The sequence below is a fragment of the Fringilla coelebs genome, assembly GCF_963513975.1.
Source record: "Fringilla coelebs genome assembly, chromosome: 10".
Classification (NCBI taxonomy): domain Eukaryota; kingdom Metazoa; phylum Chordata; class Aves; order Passeriformes; family Fringillidae; genus Fringilla; species Fringilla coelebs.
This window is the reverse complement of record NC_140036.1, coordinates 10,036,651-10,055,333: the sequence shown is the minus strand read 5'-3', so window position 1 is coordinate 10,055,333 and position 18,683 is coordinate 10,036,651. Positions and strand designations below refer to the sequence as shown.

Here is an 18,683-nt window from a genome sequence, read left to right as displayed (position 1 = left end):
AATTCTAATCGTTTGCCTTGCACAGATTTTCTGACATGGTTATGCAAACATGATAGAGCCGAACCTCAACACACTCAGTATTTTCCTGAAAAGAAAAAGCAAACCAACCAGGAAAAGTTTGCTGAAAGTAACCAGATGAAATTGTCTGAATGAGCTCAAAACGAGACGTAAGTTGTAGTTAAATCTAGGCTCCGTCCCTAAATGCTTGAGTGTCACATCTGAGACAGCCAGAAAGAAATCCCCGTCATTTAAATCACATGGTTTACGGGGCTGGGGCTCCAGGAACATCATGACATTCGTAACGAGGACTCGGCAAGGATCGCCCGTTTCTCTCTGCAGCCAACGAGCACCTCGCTGTCACATCCCCGTTGCCACACCGCAGCCAGAGCACAACGCCAGCAACTTCTGCAGCCGTCCTGAACTCCTGCAGCCGCCACCTCCATCGCTCCGGCGAACAGCTCCGACCGGCTGCCGCCTCCCGCATGTCCCGGCCGGGCACCGGCTGCCAGGCAGCGGTCCGCAGGTGCGAGGAGCGCCGGGCACGGCGCTGCCCTGCGGGGGGACGGCGCTCGCCGGGGCTCCCTGCGGTCCCCGCGGTGCCGCGCTCGGCCCCGCCACAGCCCGCACCCCGGGGAGCGCAGGGCCCCGCGGGGCCCGGCCGCGAGGGAGGGCCGGGGGAGGCGGCGGGGCGGGCGGGGGAGGAGTGAGGCGGAGGGCAGGGCCGGGAGGCGCCGCAGCGCCGGGGACGCGCCGTCGCTGTCCCGACACGGCCGGAGCGGAGGGTCCCGCCGCCGCCGTCGCCGCCGCCGCCGCCGCCGCCATGGCCGGGCGCCCCCCGCCCGCCGCCCCCAGGTAGGGCCCGCGCCCCTCCCCGCGCGCCGCCGCCTGCGCGCTCCGGGCCGCGCCGCTCGGGGCCGCGCCGCGCGAGGGCGGCCGCGGAGCCGCCGGTGCCGCCGGGTGAGTATCGGCGCCGGGCGCCCGCGGGGCCCCGCGCGCTGCCGGGCGCTCCGGCCGGGCTCTCCGCGGCGCGGGAGCCCGCGGGACGGGCGGGGGTCCCCGGGCTGAGCGCGGTCACGGAGGAGCCGCGCTTGGGCTCCGCGGTGCCCGCGGCGGAGCGGAGCCGCTGCCGGGCGCGGAGGGGCTCCGGGAATTCGCGTGCGGCTGCGGAAGGGCGGGCGGCGCGCCGCACCTGCCGGGAGGTGCTCGGTCACCCGCCGCGGCTTTGCCCCTACGCCTGAAGCAGGAACTAGAGGGCTTTTCTTACGGTAGAAAGAAAAAAATAGCCATTGTCGTCTAAATTCGCTCTAACAGCTGGTTTTCATGCCGTAGCATCTCGAGAGAGTCGGTAAGTTAATTAGTGCTTAATGATACCTTTAGGATGTTGTGCTTAAATCACTTCGACGCGTGTCCGCTACCTAGTTAATCAGATTGTTTCACGATGAAAGAAAAACCTAAAAATCGCTGTAGTTCTGTTACCCTGGCTCCACCAAAGGCGCATTTATAGCGGTAATGAAGAACCGATTAGCGCAAAACTTCCTGCAAGACGGAAATGGATGTACGGATAGCAGCAGCCTACCGGAGATGCAAGATGTGGTTAAGCATAATTTTCAACAATCACAAGTAAATTGCATTTTGATAGTAGCAGGCAGACAGAAGCATTATAGAAATTGTACCATTTAAGACTATCATAGATAAAAAGCATATGTTGTCAATTATTGCAATTCGTTTTGGTTTAGCTGCTCCCAGTGCAATGTCTAAATGAGTCGTAAAAAAATTGATAGAAATAAAGTTTGGAGAATGCACAACCTAAAAAGAAAGATAGTGAAACGATGTGAACTACCTAAACACACCAGAGGAACTACTTGGCGGAGGGAGGGACAATGACACCTGAGTGGTGATAATTACTTTGAGGAGAAATATCTTCTGTTTACTTGAAGGAAACAAAAAGCTTTAAAGCAATCCCTTAGAGAGACTGATTGAATAGTGTTTCATATCAATAAACATTTACTGACCAAACCTTAATAATGCTTTTGCACTTCCATCTGAATTGTCTGATCTAGAAATAGTCCTTGCCAATTTTTCCCTTGGCATTTCAGAGTGAAATGAAAATTATTTAGCTTTGTATTTTTTGTTATTGATCATGGCAAGTAATTTTTAATGCATTTTTACACTATGAATAACAAAGAGATTATAGTAAGTTTAGTATGTTACGGGAAGTCACTATCTGAAAGAGAGAGGGATGCAGACTTTAAGGCAAGAGAGACTTTTAGGTTATCTGACATGACATCTTGTATTTCACACTCTACCAAAATTGGATGGAATGCAATCTTAACCCCAAGATAAACAGATATTCCAGCAAGACAGTCTTGAAGGTATCAAGAATTGGACAAGGTGCTGCTTTCCTTGCCTATGGTCTTGTTCTCATTGTTACAAATTTACCTCCTCACAAGCCTACAGTCATCTTCCAACTCCACGATTGTTGCTAAGCTTTTCATCACTGTGTTTAGAAACTGAGGAAACCAGTCCTAGTCTATTGCAGAGCTCTGCCATCTGGTCATCTCTTCCCCTCTGCTCTAGGCCTATTAACCCAGATAAAATTGCCTATTTCTGTAGCAAGGCCAAGGCTAATCTTATTCATGTGAGCAAGGTACCTCTTTCATCTTCCTGAAGAGTGATTCTCTTCCCAGAGCTGAAGCAGGTCAGACGTCCCTACACCAAGAACTCCCATTCTCTCTTTTATCTCCTGAGGCTCACTGTTGACAGCAGCTTGTTATTTGTTAATCAAGGTAACCTCTTCCTTGCTGAAGGTTTAATTGTAAGCTTTCTGTCTGGTAGTAAGGATCCCAGGACTCCAGGAAGGGTGACCAGAACAGCAATAGTTTATTCAGATCATTCCTGTCTTCATCAGAAAGTCCTGAGGGAAAAAAAAAAAAGGGCACAAAAAGCACATCATGGGACAGATAACTTGTCATCATACACCTGCAGCTCATTATGCCCACCATACAATATTTAGGCAACTTTTAATTGAGATGTAGTTACAACAGCTGTTGAGAAATACAAATTTTGAAATTAGGAGTTAGCTTTACTGACCTCACCAAAGAAAGTTTTCACTGTCAGACTGTTAGAAATCAAGGGTATTTTTCATTTTCCTTATAGAATCACTTCAGGCATTAACCTGTTTCTGTGACTGTTCACACCTCATCTCAGTCACCTTCACGTAGTCGAGGCCACAGCTCTGCCCACTTGCTGACTGTCACACATCACCATCACTCCCAGAGTTCAGCAAAAACTCAGGCTGCACATCAGTTCCTGCTCAGTACCTTCCCTTCCTTTGGCTTCCATAGCTGGAGGCAAAACCATACGCCCTGGGTTGGGATGCCAGCAGTCACTGCAGAGCAGTGCAGGCAAGTGGCCTTCAGGCTTCTGATAATTTAGCATTTCCAGCAGCAGCTTCTTGCAGTAGCCTAGGGGTCAGATGAGCAGCTGCAGAGAACTGCACAGAACTGGTAGCTGCCACTCTCCCTTCAAGCAGCATTTTTGATGCATGTTGCAGTTGGGGAGCTGGAAATGTGATCTATAAGGATTTATTTTGGGTTTTTTTTTCTTTGTGGTGGTTGATTTGGTTTGGTGGGGTTTTTTTATGGTGGAGGAAAAATATCCCCACATTAAAAAATATACTGGCTTGCACTTTGCCTCATCAGGTGAGAGACAGGAAGAAAAATGCATGAACTTTTTACATATGAGGCAGGAACTTCCTTGTTTCTGGCCCCTGTGTTAGTGACTATCTGGGATGCTGCTGCTGCTTAAGGACATACAACCACCCCCTTCTGTAAAACTGCAGTTTTTCTGCTCAAGCTTATGAAACCAAACCTATAAACATATGCAGTTTTATGTATCTAAAAGAAATACTGGCAGCCAAATAAAAGTCTTTCAACGTGTCTTTTGGACTGGAACCTGCATTCAACACACCTTTTGTGTAAATATTAGAAAGGAATGGAGGAATTAAAAGTGTTCTTCAATTCAGAATTGGAAACAGCAGTGGAGCTTAGAAGCAACATTAGACTGAATAGTAATTTGGAAAAATTAAAATGCCTGTACATTCAACAGAGATGAGAAGTAGCAGGTTTTACGTTTTAAAACATGAAAAGACAAGCCCAAGAATAGAGAAGTTCTCTCTATTTCTGAGAACTTGCTCTGCATGTAATAAAAAAAGTGTTGAATCACCAGCACAAAATGATCTTTGCTACATCTCAGAAATACCTGCTGTGGCACATAGGGCACAAAGAATGGCTAGGAAAAGCCTTTCTGTTTTACAGGATCCTGGTGGAAACCAAGCACTGTTTACATTTGATGAACATGCTAGGGCTGACCACAGAGGTAAGTTAAGATATTTGAAGCTGAGAAGAGATCCAAAAGCTGTGGCTGTATCAGAGCTTCTTACAGGCAGCAGGCATGTGGCACACACTTAGTGCCTCTGGAATTTACACTGTAACACTGTCAGACCGAGCTGACAGCTGCTCTTATGCTCCAGCAAAGCAGCCTGCATCTTGTATAACAGAGAAAACAGATTTGGTGGCTTTGAACTAAGATGCTTTTAGGAATGAGTGAAATAAAACTCGGATCCTTGAAGGAGGCAAAATTGTGGGCAAAGACTCCACAGCAGCCATGGGAGTAAGCTACAGATAACAATTCATTGGAATAAATCATTAAAGAAAAGAGAATGCCAACAAAAATAAAATACACAGAAAAGCAACACATAAACAGAAATAAATACTAAACATTTATTCTGAAAAATTGCCAGTGGTGAGTGAAATGATACAAGTGAAGAAGAGCGATGGGTAGTGTTTGGTGGGACTGACCACAAAGACCACAACTTACAGGTCTGTTCTCCATATTTTTCCACCTCTGTGAGTAAAGGAAAACTGAATGTATTACAAATCTTATTTAAATTAGAGAGAGCAAATAAATCCTCTGAACAACTGAGTAATGTCAGAACTCCCATTATCAGGAAACTACATGCATTAGAGCAGCAGCTGGCGTCACATATGAGGATGAAATTTATTTTTCTGCACTCATGCAGAACCAGTACTGCAGCCCAACCAGAGGAATCAGTTTAATATTTGCTGGGTATGCTTTTTATTTGCAAATTAGCAGATGAATGTACCAGATATTATGAGTGTAGCAGCCAGAAAAATGATCTGATAAGTTTCAATATTCACTAACTTCTTCCAGTGTTAGTTTCAGTCTCAGTGGTGGGAATTCTTGAAATGACATGCTGTGCCCTGTTTTCATGGGCAATTTCTTTAAGCAGTTCACTAACCTGGTTAACCTGTGTTGTTAAACGTAGACAAAATTCTGAGATGCTTTCCTTCAGTGAGGTCAGGGGAGGAAAAAAAATCAGCTAAAACCAGAAGGAACCTAAATTGTTAAAGGCCATAAGTCTGTGCATGAGAGATCTGATCCCTTGAGGAATGGGACTGTGGGTGAAGGGAGGAGGGAGAGTCATAGAAGTAGTAAAGAAGTTAACTATGGAATTTCCATGCCTTGTTTCACTAACCCACTTGTACACTACAGTGACCAAACCATGCTGCTTATGTCCAGGCTCGGCATCTCCATTTCTTTCGTATTTAATCAATCCCATCTGGTTTGAATTCTCTAATCCTGCCTACCCTAGCCTCCCACATGAATTTCTCACTGTTTTCCTGAAAATATCCATTAATTTCTTTCAGCTCCAGCTTTAATCCCATGCATCCCTTCTCCTCTTTGTGGCTACAGTAGTTGCAGTAGTGTCAGTCACTTTGTTCACACTCTGCCTATGCACACCAACCCTTCTCCTCCTTCATTCAGTCCTCTCCTTCTCCAGACACACTTGAGAAGTACTAACAACTACCAGTGATAATTTGGAATGCTGCTCATTTTGTATATTATTTAGGTTATGACCTCCTCCCAGTAATCTTTGTAGGCACACTCACTAATTCATCAGGGTTTTGTCATCTACTTCCTCAGCCCTACATTAATCACTTAACTCTTGTTATGTGTGGTTGGTTCAGCTGCTACCTGAGAAGGCACAGGGGGAGGGAGGCATAGACTCATGGCAATCTTTATCTGCACTGTGGCTAAGGAACCCCAGCCACTCCTCTTGCAGCTATCCTTCCCTAAAGTTAAGAACACCCTCTAAAGAACAGGTATTAAAGCCATGTATTTTAAGCCATGATTGGCACCTGAGCAGCCTGAAGTGGCCTATGCAGGCAGCAGTGAGGTGTGCTAGAGGTGCTGATGAGCAGGAGCAGGCTGAGAGAGCTCCCTCCTCTGAGGATGCAGCCTGCGGTGGCAGGGTCCCAGCAGTGGTCCCTCCAGGCTCACTGCTCTGTATTGCACTCACTGCAGCTGCTCTCACCCAAAGCATTGACTTATTTCAGTGGAGAAGCAGCTTCAACATGAAGGACCAGGAAAGTGAGCACTAACAGCCATGTAGTTTTGAGCTTTAACTCAGAAGTGCGGCAGGCAGCTTCAGTTTTTTCTCAGAAGAAGGAAAACTAATTAAACTTCTACATCAAAACAATAGTTTTAATTACCGACTGACTGGATAAAATGCAGCAGCAGCTCCTCTTCTCCTGGTGTGTTGAACAGGCTCTTGCCTGTGCTCTCTGGGGAGAAGCAGAAAGGGGAAGCCTGCCCGGCACTCACGGGGATGAGGCGCTTTGAAAAACTTCATATCTCTCCCTATCTCAGTGCCAGAAATTGGTGAGGGTTGTCTCCCGATTTTTTAACCACCTCTTTGCTTATCAGTGGATCCAGTAGTGCTTCAGACAGCATGTGCAGTACAGCTTCCCTTCCTCCTGCTTCACTGAAAGAGAGAAAAAAAACATACTGCATATTTCTGGTTGTCTTTTAACCAGAACTACTAAGTTAGCATGTGCAGATTAATACTACAATATCTGGGATTAATTTGCTGCCCAGAATGAATTTTAAAACTTCTTTTTTCAGTCTTGTCAGCCTCTGGAGTGTTGTCATTAATCTCTTTAGTTTCCCTCAATAATTTTCTTCACTTCAAGACTTGCCTGATTATTAAGTATCTGGCTACTGCCAGTGCCCACGACACACAATGAGTAGTTATCAAAGTTCTGTTTCCTCTTGGTTGTGGCATCACAATTTCTTTTACATCTAATTATTCTTGACTGCTGTGTAAGAAAGTGTCATTTGTAAGCCTTGATTACATTTAATTTATCACTGAAAGAATAAGTTCTTTTCTAAAACTGCTAACACAGAACTTGATGCTGGAGTACATATTTTGCTGCTAGTGAAATTCAGAACTGGTCAGCAAGTCCTGTATAACCCTAGGTAGTGACTTTTAAGACTGAAACTTACCCTTTATGCACTGTCCTGAGCTGGCTCCATGCACTTGCAATAACTATCTTCCAAGTATTATGGAAGCTTTTTTATTTTCTGGAAAAGTTTTGATCTATTACATGAATTGCTGGGAAATTGAAATACATTGAACAGGTACATCATTGTGGTGTAGTTAAAACTTTCTAAACAGAAAGATGCACAGAATTTCATAGGACTTACTTGTATTTTCTTCTAGCAGTGAAAAATATGTGTGGTCCTCATGTAGTCTCTGTGAGATTGCATAGTTATCAAAATTTCATGTACAGGCATTCCATCAGCCGTGGAGCTGTTCATTACATGCAGTGCCTCCTCAGAATATTAAAGGGAGAAAGAAACGACTCTTAGTTTTCAGATCTGTGTTTAAATCAGGTCCCAATCCGTTTCCCCTAAGATGCATTTATAACCATCTGTGCTATTTCAATTTGAAAAGAGAAGAAATCAAATCAGCAGAGTAACGCTTCAACAACATACTTATAGATTGTTCCTCTTCTATGTTGTCAGGGCAATGTCCTCCTCCTCAGTGAAAAATGTGTATTACTATTGTAGACCTCTAATAAAAATGAACAGGACATTTATTTATAAAAGGAAAAGATTTGCATGCTGTGGTCTTGAAATGAAAACCCATTATCCTCACATAAACTCTGGAATAAGACCTTCCCCTCAACTGGAATAAAACAAAATGCTTCTTGAATATTTAAAAATACAGAAGTAATAGCACAGCTCTTAGGGAGCTTAGTTACAGATCACATTGTATCTGCCAAGACCATCAATCCTAAACATACCTACATACCATAAAATCAGTGTAATCCAATGGTCACTTTATCCACTTTCCCAAAGGTGGCATATGTGACCTGCCTCAGTGTTTGCATGATGTAATTTAAGTGTTAGGATAGCTACCAAACACAGAGTTCTGGTACTTTTCCAAATATACCCATACTTCTGAGATTTTGGAAATCTGTGCATATGGAACAGTGTATATGACAATAAGAGAGAGGTGTCTTTTGGTACTAGCAATAGTAGCAGATTTTTATTTCATACAAGAAAAATTATTTCATAGTTAAGTACGTATTTGTTGAGTGCAACAGGTGATTTTCTGATTCAGAAGGCAAGGCTTTTAAGGCATCACGTGTAAGCAAAATAATTGGCTACTGAAAAAATAGCGACAGACCATAAACAAGTAATATAAATACAAATACTAGTCCAAGTCCAATAATGAAACAAAGAGGCTGTGGGACTGGATTTACTTTGAATGAATTGCTTTTGCATACACAGAACCAGACCTCTGTGTTACCTGCGTCTTTCTGTAGCTGCAATTGTTACAGTGACCCCCACTAATGAAACAGCAGCAAGGAATTTGGTGAAACCTGGATTTAAGTACCTATTTCTTTTTTTGTTCCTTTGAATTGAAAGAGCTTAGTGATGATCAGAGTAAATTTTAAATACTCCCAAGGCAAGAAACAAGTGGCAACCCCTACTCTTAATGAAGTTAATAGGAAGAGCTGGTTTAGTTTTTTTCATTAGTTGTAAGTGTAGGAATACTCATTTGGCAGGCACTCACAGAGTCACGCTGCAGGCAGTGATGAAGTTGTCTGAGAGCCTAACCTGAGCTCAGTCCATGGTGCAGATGGTCCTGCTGGACCTTGTGCATCCCAGTGGGAACAAGTTAACCATGTCAGGCCCAGGTATCACAACAGTTTCATAATTAATCTGAATTGCATTGCAAAACAGTGGCAGTTTATCTACATCATGCTCCCAAGGAATTAATTAAATTAGTAACACATTCATCTGATTCACTGTTAGACTCCCAGAGATAATGTCCCATGTTCATTAAAGAGTATGAAAGGCTGTGGATTTTAGAGAGTAGAAATAAGCATTCATATTGCCATTAAAGCTCAAGTTTCTTGGACTGAAATCTCATGCTTTTTTTAAGCTGGTATAAGTGAGAAAAAAGTTGTGAATGTTGCCTTCACCTACCACTCAATCCTGTTCGTCACATTACAGTCCATGGGAAAAAAAAATTCACAAATTGAAGCAAGTTAAACCAAATACAATGTTTGCAGTATCTTGGCAGAATGGCACAAAAACATGTTTTATCATATTAAAAGCCAAGTTGATTAGAGGCAGCTTCATTTTGTTCACATATCTTACAATGTTATTATCATTCTTTCTTAAAAAAATATTCTTTTAAGCTAATGAGTTTTGAGGTTTTTTTTCTGTCTAATCACAGACTGTACTCAGTGACATATTCACACCACATCAAAATTGGTGAAATTTTTGTTTCTTTGGAATACTAGTAGCAAATCAGAATTATTCAAGAATATTTCAGGCATGTAAAATAAGTTAAAATAAGATCTGTTGTGAATAAGCCACGACAAAATGTATTCTTTGGCATTAAAATAAGCAGAATGTACCCTGACATTTTAACTAGTTTACAAATGTAACTGCAGGTGGTCACAGAAACAATACTGGATTAAAGAGAATAGGAAATTTCTGTGAATATTTCAGATGAAAACACTTATTTTTAGACTATTGTTTTACTTTTCTAGTATCATTAGTGAAGGTAAAAACATATTGCTTTCTGAACTCTATTATAATCCTAGACAATGTTTTGGAAGGTTTAGCAGGAATCTAAACCAACTTGGCCGTCTTGCAAATTGGAAGGGCTGGGGAACATAATGAAGTTGAAGGAATATATACATACACTAGAAATAATACATTTGCTGGATAGGTACTTTTGAAAGTACTTTAGATACTGTTAAGGTAAAATATTTCCCATAATCAAATTGAGTTTAGTTGGGACCAATATCCCAAATATGTAGTGTCATTTTGACCAGTTTTATTTTTAAGGCACACATATGTTGGTATAGGTGCCTGACCAAAGGAACTAATTACAATAGGCTACAAATTGCCTTATCATATTTTTCTCCCTCTGCTGTGATTGACTTAGATCACAGAAATGCTTCTTTCCCCCACCTCCCCCCCATAAAGCAGGGAAAAAAGGAAAAGAAAAAGGAAGTTGTCATGCTTCACTGACCAGTTGTGTGGCTTACTGGTGGCTGGGGAGTCTTCAGGCATTTGGAATAAATATTTTGTTATCATTTCCTATGGTATTCAGAGATATTAACTTCTCTGATATGGACAGGTGCACCTTCACTACACTGAAGTCAATTCTCATGCTTTGTAATAAAGAACACTGTACATCATGATACTATAACCACTTGGCTTGTCATATGCCTTCTTTTTTTTGTTTCCAAGGCCCCAGGCTGTTCCATAATTCAAATTCTGTTATGAAAAATCTGGTTTTCCAGGATCAGTAGTCCATTTTCACTACCAGTTTTGCTCTTTATGTTTTTAAAAGTAGCTGAAAGTGATGCTGCAACAGTGTGAAATTCCCAAGCTCCTACCTTATATGTGTGTATTTAGGTAAAGACAGGACCCCTTACCTAATCTCATAGTTCCAAAGCCAGATTTATTATTTCTGTGGAGAGGTGGTACAAAGAATTTCAGAAAGTCTGCTAAATATTAGGAAAATGCCATTCAAAAGAAGAAAGTGATGTTCACCTTCTGATCACGCACATAATCCTGACTACCTACCACATTTTAATTATGCTTGTACAGTCTATTTGATTTGTAATCAATCTAAAAAGGAAAACACACCAACAGCTAGCAAGTTTTGATTAGCTACACACATTTTCTATTCAAATAAAATCGTGACATATGCATTTACTTCTAAGTTATGAACATCTTTGTCACCTTACTCTTCCCTTCAGAAATATTCAATATCTGTCTTGAATATAACCACTGAAAAGCTTTTATAAACGAAATTTGAGATCTTTAGAGGATGGCCTTTAAAAAAAATTGTCAGATAGTGAAATACTTGTTTGCATGTGCTGTGCTTTGAGGCTTGTATTGTCAGTATTTTACTGTTGTTGCTCTGATGCTCCAAATGAGAATCACATTTGTTGATGACAAAAGCTGGTTGAGAAGCTTGTCTGTGATGTTTGACTATATAATATAAATAGGATGCCAAAAATACTTAATGAATGAGTTAAGGCAAGATTTACATCCTCCACATAAAAACACTGGTGTCTTCCTGTGCCACGCTGCTCTGCTTGTCCTGAGACACCCAGCTGACAGTTTGTGCACAGCAAAAGGATGAGAGGAGCAGCCAGGGAACACAAGTTGTTTGTTAGATACAAGAAACATAAAAAACAGGCTGTGAAAAATTACCCAGTGGTTTATGGCATGACAGCCTAATTTTCAATGTCTTTGATTTCATCCTGAAAAGTGCTGTGAATTTCTATTTCTAGTTGAAATCTGTGGGAGCTGCTTGCACATTTGTTATGTATTTAAATTGGACCAAATTTCACCAGTTTCCAGCTGTGTCACAATGTTTTTTTCCATTCTTTTTAAAGGAGGATCAGATAACATCATACATTTGAGCTATTGCATTGTGCTGTGCTAACAACACATCCTATATTAAGAATAGGCATTGCCATCAAAAATACAGAAATAATATAAATTTTTTAATAAATACACAGTCATGAAAATTTTTTGCTAGAATGGAAAAATTTGCTAGTTATTTCCTCTTTTGGTCTCCTTTCCACAGCACAAGGACCAGTAATGTTGTACAGTACACCTGCATATGCTAGGTGAATAAGGGATTTTTTGTGGGACATCTTTTTAAGAATATTTCAGATTTTATATTGGTTTTTGCTGACTTAGTAGGCTAAAAATAGTAGCAATTCTATTGCTTTGCTGTAGAGGAAATGAAACTGCCTTATTCTGATGTTTCTATGATACCTGTGCCTGTATCTCTCTAAAATCCTCTTCCCAGTCAGCACTGCTCACTTAAGTTATGTGTGTACAGACTAATTCCTTGAAGAATCCTTCCTTTAACAAGATTTCTTATCTTTCCTGCAGTCAAACCCTCAGCAGAGCCTTAGTTTCCCACTGGCTGGCACTCCAGACCTGAGTACAAACTCCTTGCTTTTGGGGCAGAAAAGCAGTCTGAGTTGTCTTTCAGTCCACCTCCATAAGGTAAAGTCCTTTAGCCTTCCCTGCATTTAAGGGTCTGTCCTTCATCTTCTCCAAGTCAGTCCTTCTTCTTCAGCAGACCTTGCTGCTCCCTAGCTGTTGATCCAAGACATCTTTTTGTACCTTCTAGAACAACCTCCACCTCAGGAACTCAGCAGAAGTTCCAGTTACCTGTGAATTGCTGTGGGCATTTCCCACCAGAAGAGATCTCACAGTTCCTCCTGTTCTTTCCTGTAGTTTCCTCTGGCTAAGGTCCAAGGCTGGAAATAAGGAAATAATAAGGAAAACTTCCAGAACTTCTTTTTGGAAGTTTTCCTTATTAAGTAGCCATTCTACCAACAAAGGTCTGTCTAGAATTGGCTTAAAGGCGTGTCAGATCGAGGGGTAGGTAGGGAAAAGGCAGGATGCCTATCAGCTGTGTGCAAAAGCCAGTTTGATATTGGGCTGACTCTCTCTCAGTAAATTTTTGACCATCAAAAGCCACCAGCCCAATCATCTGTCGTTCAGCTCCTGAGTGCCAACTCTTTGATTTGATTGTCAGCTCTCTGAGCTGAATATATCCTGCCATAGCTATTGAATGTGGAGGAGTTTGTCAGACTTGTACATAAAGCCTTGTTATTTTAGCCTTAGTAATTCAATCAGTAAATGCAGGAAGGAAGGAATATTTCTAAGTAGATCATAAAAAATGTAGTTAGTTTTGTTTACATTTGTTCTTCAGTAAAACTTGTCTGTTCTTTTATAATATTTTAAAAATGTGATTTGAAAGAAGGCTGATGATTGCTACTGCTTACAGAGACTTACAGATTTATTTGCTGGTTTTATTTGGAGGTCATTCAGGGCTCTGTGGGCATTGTGAAGTGTACCCCAGCATGGATTATCTTTTCTCTGCATCTGTTTTTCATCAGCATGGAGCTAAAGACCTGGTCTTTTGGCAGCTGTATCACTGATAAAAATGAAATGTAAATCAAGAGTACCCAGTAGACACTATGAAATGAGAAATCCAAATAGAAAGCATTTAAACTTCTAGTCTTTTTAGTGTGCTCATCTGTAAAACCCAATCCTTACCTGTTAGAGTGCACAGACAGTGAAGGGAGTATTCAGTATTTGAATATTGAAGCCAATAGCAGCCATGGGAGACTGAAAAAAGTCTATTAATACCTTACAAGATGTGATCCTGATATTGCCAGTGATTATATTCTGTTCTTGAGTTCCAAATCCATAACAAAATCAGAAAGACATTTGTTTGAAGTATTTATAGAGCATCTGTTTGACTAACCATCTGTGCTCTGATTGAAGTATACACATTGTCCAGACTGAATAAAAACCATTTATATGGATTAGAATAGTAACTTTGACACTGTTACATCTAAAGATTTTGCTCCTAGTGACTTTGCTGACCTGTTTACTTGCAAAGGTAAATTTTAAAACTGTAAAATTTGAAAGGTAGAATGAGGAAAAAGTATGACTAGTCTATCCACTTCAAAAGGCTTTGAAGTAGAGATGCTGTTTGAACACTGCATGCCTTTCAAAACTGCTTCTTGCTTAGGGTCTGGATTAAGCTGGCTGCCTTCCTCAGTTGCTTAGTAGCTTTCAGGTTTATTTGGGAGGGTAGAAGGAAGAAGATGCTAAGGTATTTTGCTCTGCTTTCACTTCTCTCACATTTCTATTTCAAAATGAGATTCATCCCTTTTTTGTTGTTGATGATGTTCACTACAGATATTAGCAGAAAACAGAAATGTAGCTCACTATAGCTTGGCATTAACTGCACTGAGAAACCTCCCTGGGTTCGTTCAGTTTGCTTCCTTCAAGATTGTTTTTTTCATGTTTTCTGTGTTCAAAATGCCAAGATTAGGAGTCCTAATGAAAAAAGGAAAAGCAGCAGGCTGTAATATGATTCAAAAAATATATATGTAATGGTCACTTACTATTTATTGAGATTGCTCCTTAGGAATGATTACTGAACAGCAAGTTTTGGGAAGCTGTTTATGCTTGTTCAAGATGGTAGGAAATTGAAGTTTCTGATACTGTTTCACAAGATTAATTTTCTTTAGTGATAACCTGGGGAATTCTTTAAATTACCTCATCTTAGTTGATGTAGCACCATCTGCCACATCTGCAAAGGAGATAATTATTTTTAGGAGCAGCTGTGGGTTTTTTGATTAAGTCTTGAGTCATTGAGGTCAGTATTTTTGAATTATTTAACATAGGAAAGATGAAGCAATTCGTTTGCATTTTGGACAGCAATACACCATGTGTTATTATTGCAGTCAGTGATATAAACCTCACAGCCATTTACTACAGACCTCTAATTTGTTTGTATTCTTTGTGAGTGCATATAGCTTGTAGGAAGAAAAGTTATCAGTTACAATTCATGAATCAGCAAGACAGCACCTGGTGGTAAATGAGTGTGGAGACTTCTCTGTTAATGTAAATACCAAAGTGAAAATGGTGCACTAACACCAAGTCTTAGGTCCAGATTCCCAACTTCAGTTTCAAAACCTGAATTATAGGTTAGGATCTTTCACACCAATAGAAAACTCTCAAAATGAGCCATTCCTTAACAGAGAGTGATTGCTATGCCTGTGGCTTTTTGTGGTTCCTGCAAGCCAGATGAGCACATCTAACACAGATCAGCATTCTCCATCACATACTAAACAAGGGAGCCAAGAAAACTTGAGAACTGAGACCTAAAATCTCTAACAACTTTCTTTATCTTGTAGTGAAAAGGCTCCAGTCTGTGCCAGATGTCTTGAAAGTCCAGCCCTTGCTGTAAGCTCTTAATGTGAAGTAATGAGCATAGTATGTGAATGCAGAGCTATCACTGATGATGAGCTGGCTACATCTCTGCAAGAGTTTCATTCTGCTTCCTGCTATTGAGGAACTAATGAGAGCAGAAGCTTCTCAAAGCCAGAATAGCTTTTCCCTGGAGAGTTAGTGAAAAATAGGTTTATATTACTGCCTTTGCTGCAGAGCGAGGGTGGCAGAGCTGTATGGCCTGAGGAGGGTCTCTTGAGAAAACACCTGTTGAAAATGAAAGCTTAGAAAGGGTACCCGTGGGATAAAGAGAAGAGGAAACTTTGCCCTAGCTGAGAGATGAGATAATTGAAAAAGAGATGTTGAAAAGCCAAATCCATGTTCAGTGCTGGAAGAAAGACATGTGCCCCTGAAAGTATCTGTGCAGGACCTCATACACTGCATTACTGCATTTCCTGAGTTACTGAAGACTCACTTTTGTGGTGCTGGATTCCCAGCCTGCAGCAGCACAGCTGGGTGCTCATTTTCCCCTCAGCTGGCATGCACATTGCTGCACATCTCCTTTGTGTCACACCTAGTCATGTACCTGACTGACCAGCAAGAGTGCCCAGGGGGGTTTCCCTGTGCTTTTCTAGAAATTATGTAGCCATAAACTCAGTAAGGAAAAGGCTGTGGAGTCTAAAACTGAATGTAGCTCTCCTGTTTTGTTAAAGTTTTGACACTTCTTTGCTAAAAAAAATTCTCTGCATTTCAGTGACTGAACCCTGACTGGTCGAAGCTGTTTGCAAGTGGTGGGAGCCCAGAGTTCCTGTCCCTGGCACAAGTCAGGAGTTGAACTGCAGTGCAGCCTGAGAACAGGGGTTCTGCTCAGCAGTTACAGAACAAGAGACGTGAACCTAAAGAAGAAGCTCTGAAAGTGTTAGAGATACTTGAAAATGCATTGCCCCTTGTCCTGTGAAACACAGTTGCTGATTTTTCCTGTCCTCCAGGTTATCATCTGGATGTGAAATACAACTCTGAGGACTGGGATAGGTGACGAGGGGATTTAGGTTTACCAAATTTTGGGAACACCAAAGGCAGTTGGGTTTCCTGTCTGAACTTTAGTATGAGTGGGAGCCTAGTGTCATTTAAAATATTTAATAGCATTTTACATTTATGTCAATCATCATGTGCTTTTAACAGGGTTTTCTAGATTTACAAATGAAAAGTGGGCTTATTTTGAAAAGAACACAGATTTTAAAGGATTAAGAAGCTTTTACAGATCATTTCACTTTCTGCATGACTTGGAGGAGAGCTTTACTTTGTATGGGCCATGTCATGTGCCACCCCTTGCTGAAATACTGTCTAGAGATAGCACAGAATTGTTTATACTCCAAAGTGTAACTCTTCAACTACATTTTTCAGCTATGCTTTAATGTGATATTCTATTTGTACTGTTTAATTAAGTTCCAAAGAAGGCCTTCAGGTAGTTGTCAAATTGTTATCTTTGTTGCTGCTAGACTCAACAACACTTCAGGCGCTGCAGTTCAATTCCCTGCACACAGTGGAACTGGGAGAAAATAGTCATTAGGAGCCCATCAGCTCCCTGTGGCAGGGCCCTCAGCCTTCCTCTCAGTGAAGAGCAGGAGGAAAGAGTACAGCAGGCCTTGCAGTTCAACCTGGAGGTCAGCCTTGATCTGTAATTTTCTGTTAGATTGCAGAGGTGATGCATCTTATAAAAAGAGGCAGTGCACAGCTTCTGCTGGGAGTGGTGAGTTTTACCTCATCCAAAGGCTGCATCTCAATGTGGATTTATCAAGGAGGATACTTAACTTATGTAAGATTTGACCCTCTGAACATGAGGTTCCTACTTTGGATGGAGACAGAAAGCCAGAATTGACTTCATGTGTTTAATTTCCCTCATTCTGTTAAAGAACTCAGTATAAGGCTATAAAATGTTATTTTGCTGTGTCAAATGCCAGAGAAATTACTGCCCAGAAATACCACTATGTGTCTGTATAATCTGAAAAATGAAGCAGAGTTTTGTAAACTGGCAAAAGTCTTCTTTCTTAGTACAAATCATGCTGGTATCTTCCAGAGTATTAAGTGGTAACACACTTTCCAAGTGAAGTTAATTAACCCTCTGGTCTCTTTTGTGCATCTATATTCAGTCCTCCCGTGTGATTCATGAAATTTCCCCCCAGCTAGCAATTAACAAGTCCTAAATTAGTTTTATATTTTTATTCACTATTCTAATTCCAGCACATCTAGGTACTTTTAAAAATTATTCTGGAATAGCACCACACATGTCAGCAGAATTCTCATTGACAAAGTTTCTTACAAGTGAGAATGCATTTATTCATGGCTAGTCCTAAGCACTCCAAAGACCCAGTCTGGGAAGAACATGATCATGTAGGATGGTTTTCTCTTAGTATGTTCCTGCATAAATAGTCCTATAGCAGGTATGGCCTTTAACTGTGAGCCTGTCATGACCAGAAGGAGAAGCTTAATTAATCTTGGACCAAGGTGATTATTAAATGATGGAAGATCTTTGGAGACTCCCTGAACTATTCCAAAGGAGAAGTAAGAGGGTTAGTTCTCGCTGTGTGTGCAAATAATTTGGCTGGGGAAACTTTGGCTGGTTTTATGGTTTTGTACTTCACATCTGCACAGTTCCAAAGTAAACACGTTTGTTGTGTACCACTGAATCACACAACAGAGTATGTGCATGACTTAGCTTAGCCCCAAACCTACAGTGTACTGAGCTGTTCCATCTGGATTGCAGAATACTGCCTCTCCTGATGTTTTTTACTTTGTAATCACTACCCATTTTCTTCTATCCTGGCAGGTAAAAATGCAGCAAATATTTCTGTTGTTTACAAAGCAGAATTATTGCAGCAAGTATTTCATTTGCTGCTCCAAGCTGCCTGCTTATGAAAAGAAGCTAGTGCCACTTTTTACAGTGGCATTCAAGACAGACAGGTCTGGTTGTAGAGGCAGTTTACGCTTTCCTCTAGTCTTCAAAAGACATCAGTCTGCTATTTTATATCCAAAGTGTGTAGCTCTGGATAGTCTTCCAAACAGGGAAAATTAGCAATAAATAGACTAGTAACAACAGCTAGGAGAGTATAGACAGCATCTAGTATTTTAAGTTACATCTCTTTACTGACCTGTGTTTTGGTATTACTTGAGTTATTTATGTGGCTGAGTCACTGGAAAGGTTTTTGGGGGCTTGTTTCTTTTTTCTTCTTCAGCAACTTTGAATCTCCACTGATGCATGAAGTCCCAGAGCACCAAGGCAGCAGCACAGACAGTTCTGCAAGCAGTTTGGGAAGCTCTGTCACAGCTTGTAAGAAGGTAACTTTTAAGTTTATGTTATATTCAGTATATATAGCTTTGCTTTTTAGCTTTCAGCTTTAGTGAGGAATACAAAATTTAAGTGATACTTAGAAAAGGTTTGATACAGAAAAATAACTTAGTGGTTCTGTTATGGTATCTTGCAAGTTTTGTCTGCCTGGTCTATA

General features: G+C 41.2%; 1 protein-coding gene across 1 annotated transcript in view; it reads left to right on the top strand.

Annotated features, from left to right (window-relative positions):
* Positions 1-289: 289 nt before the first annotated feature.
* SPHKAP (SPHK1 interactor, AKAP domain containing) overlaps positions 290-18,683 on the top strand; it is a gene marked incomplete at its 5' end in the record, with an annotated part of 61,958 nt that continues 43,564 nt past the window's right edge. The window contains 3 exon segments of the mRNA XM_084212191.1: positions 290-472; positions 474-523; positions 18,414-18,516. Coding sequence (XP_084068317.1) covers positions 290-472; positions 474-523; positions 18,414-18,516 — 336 coding nt within the window.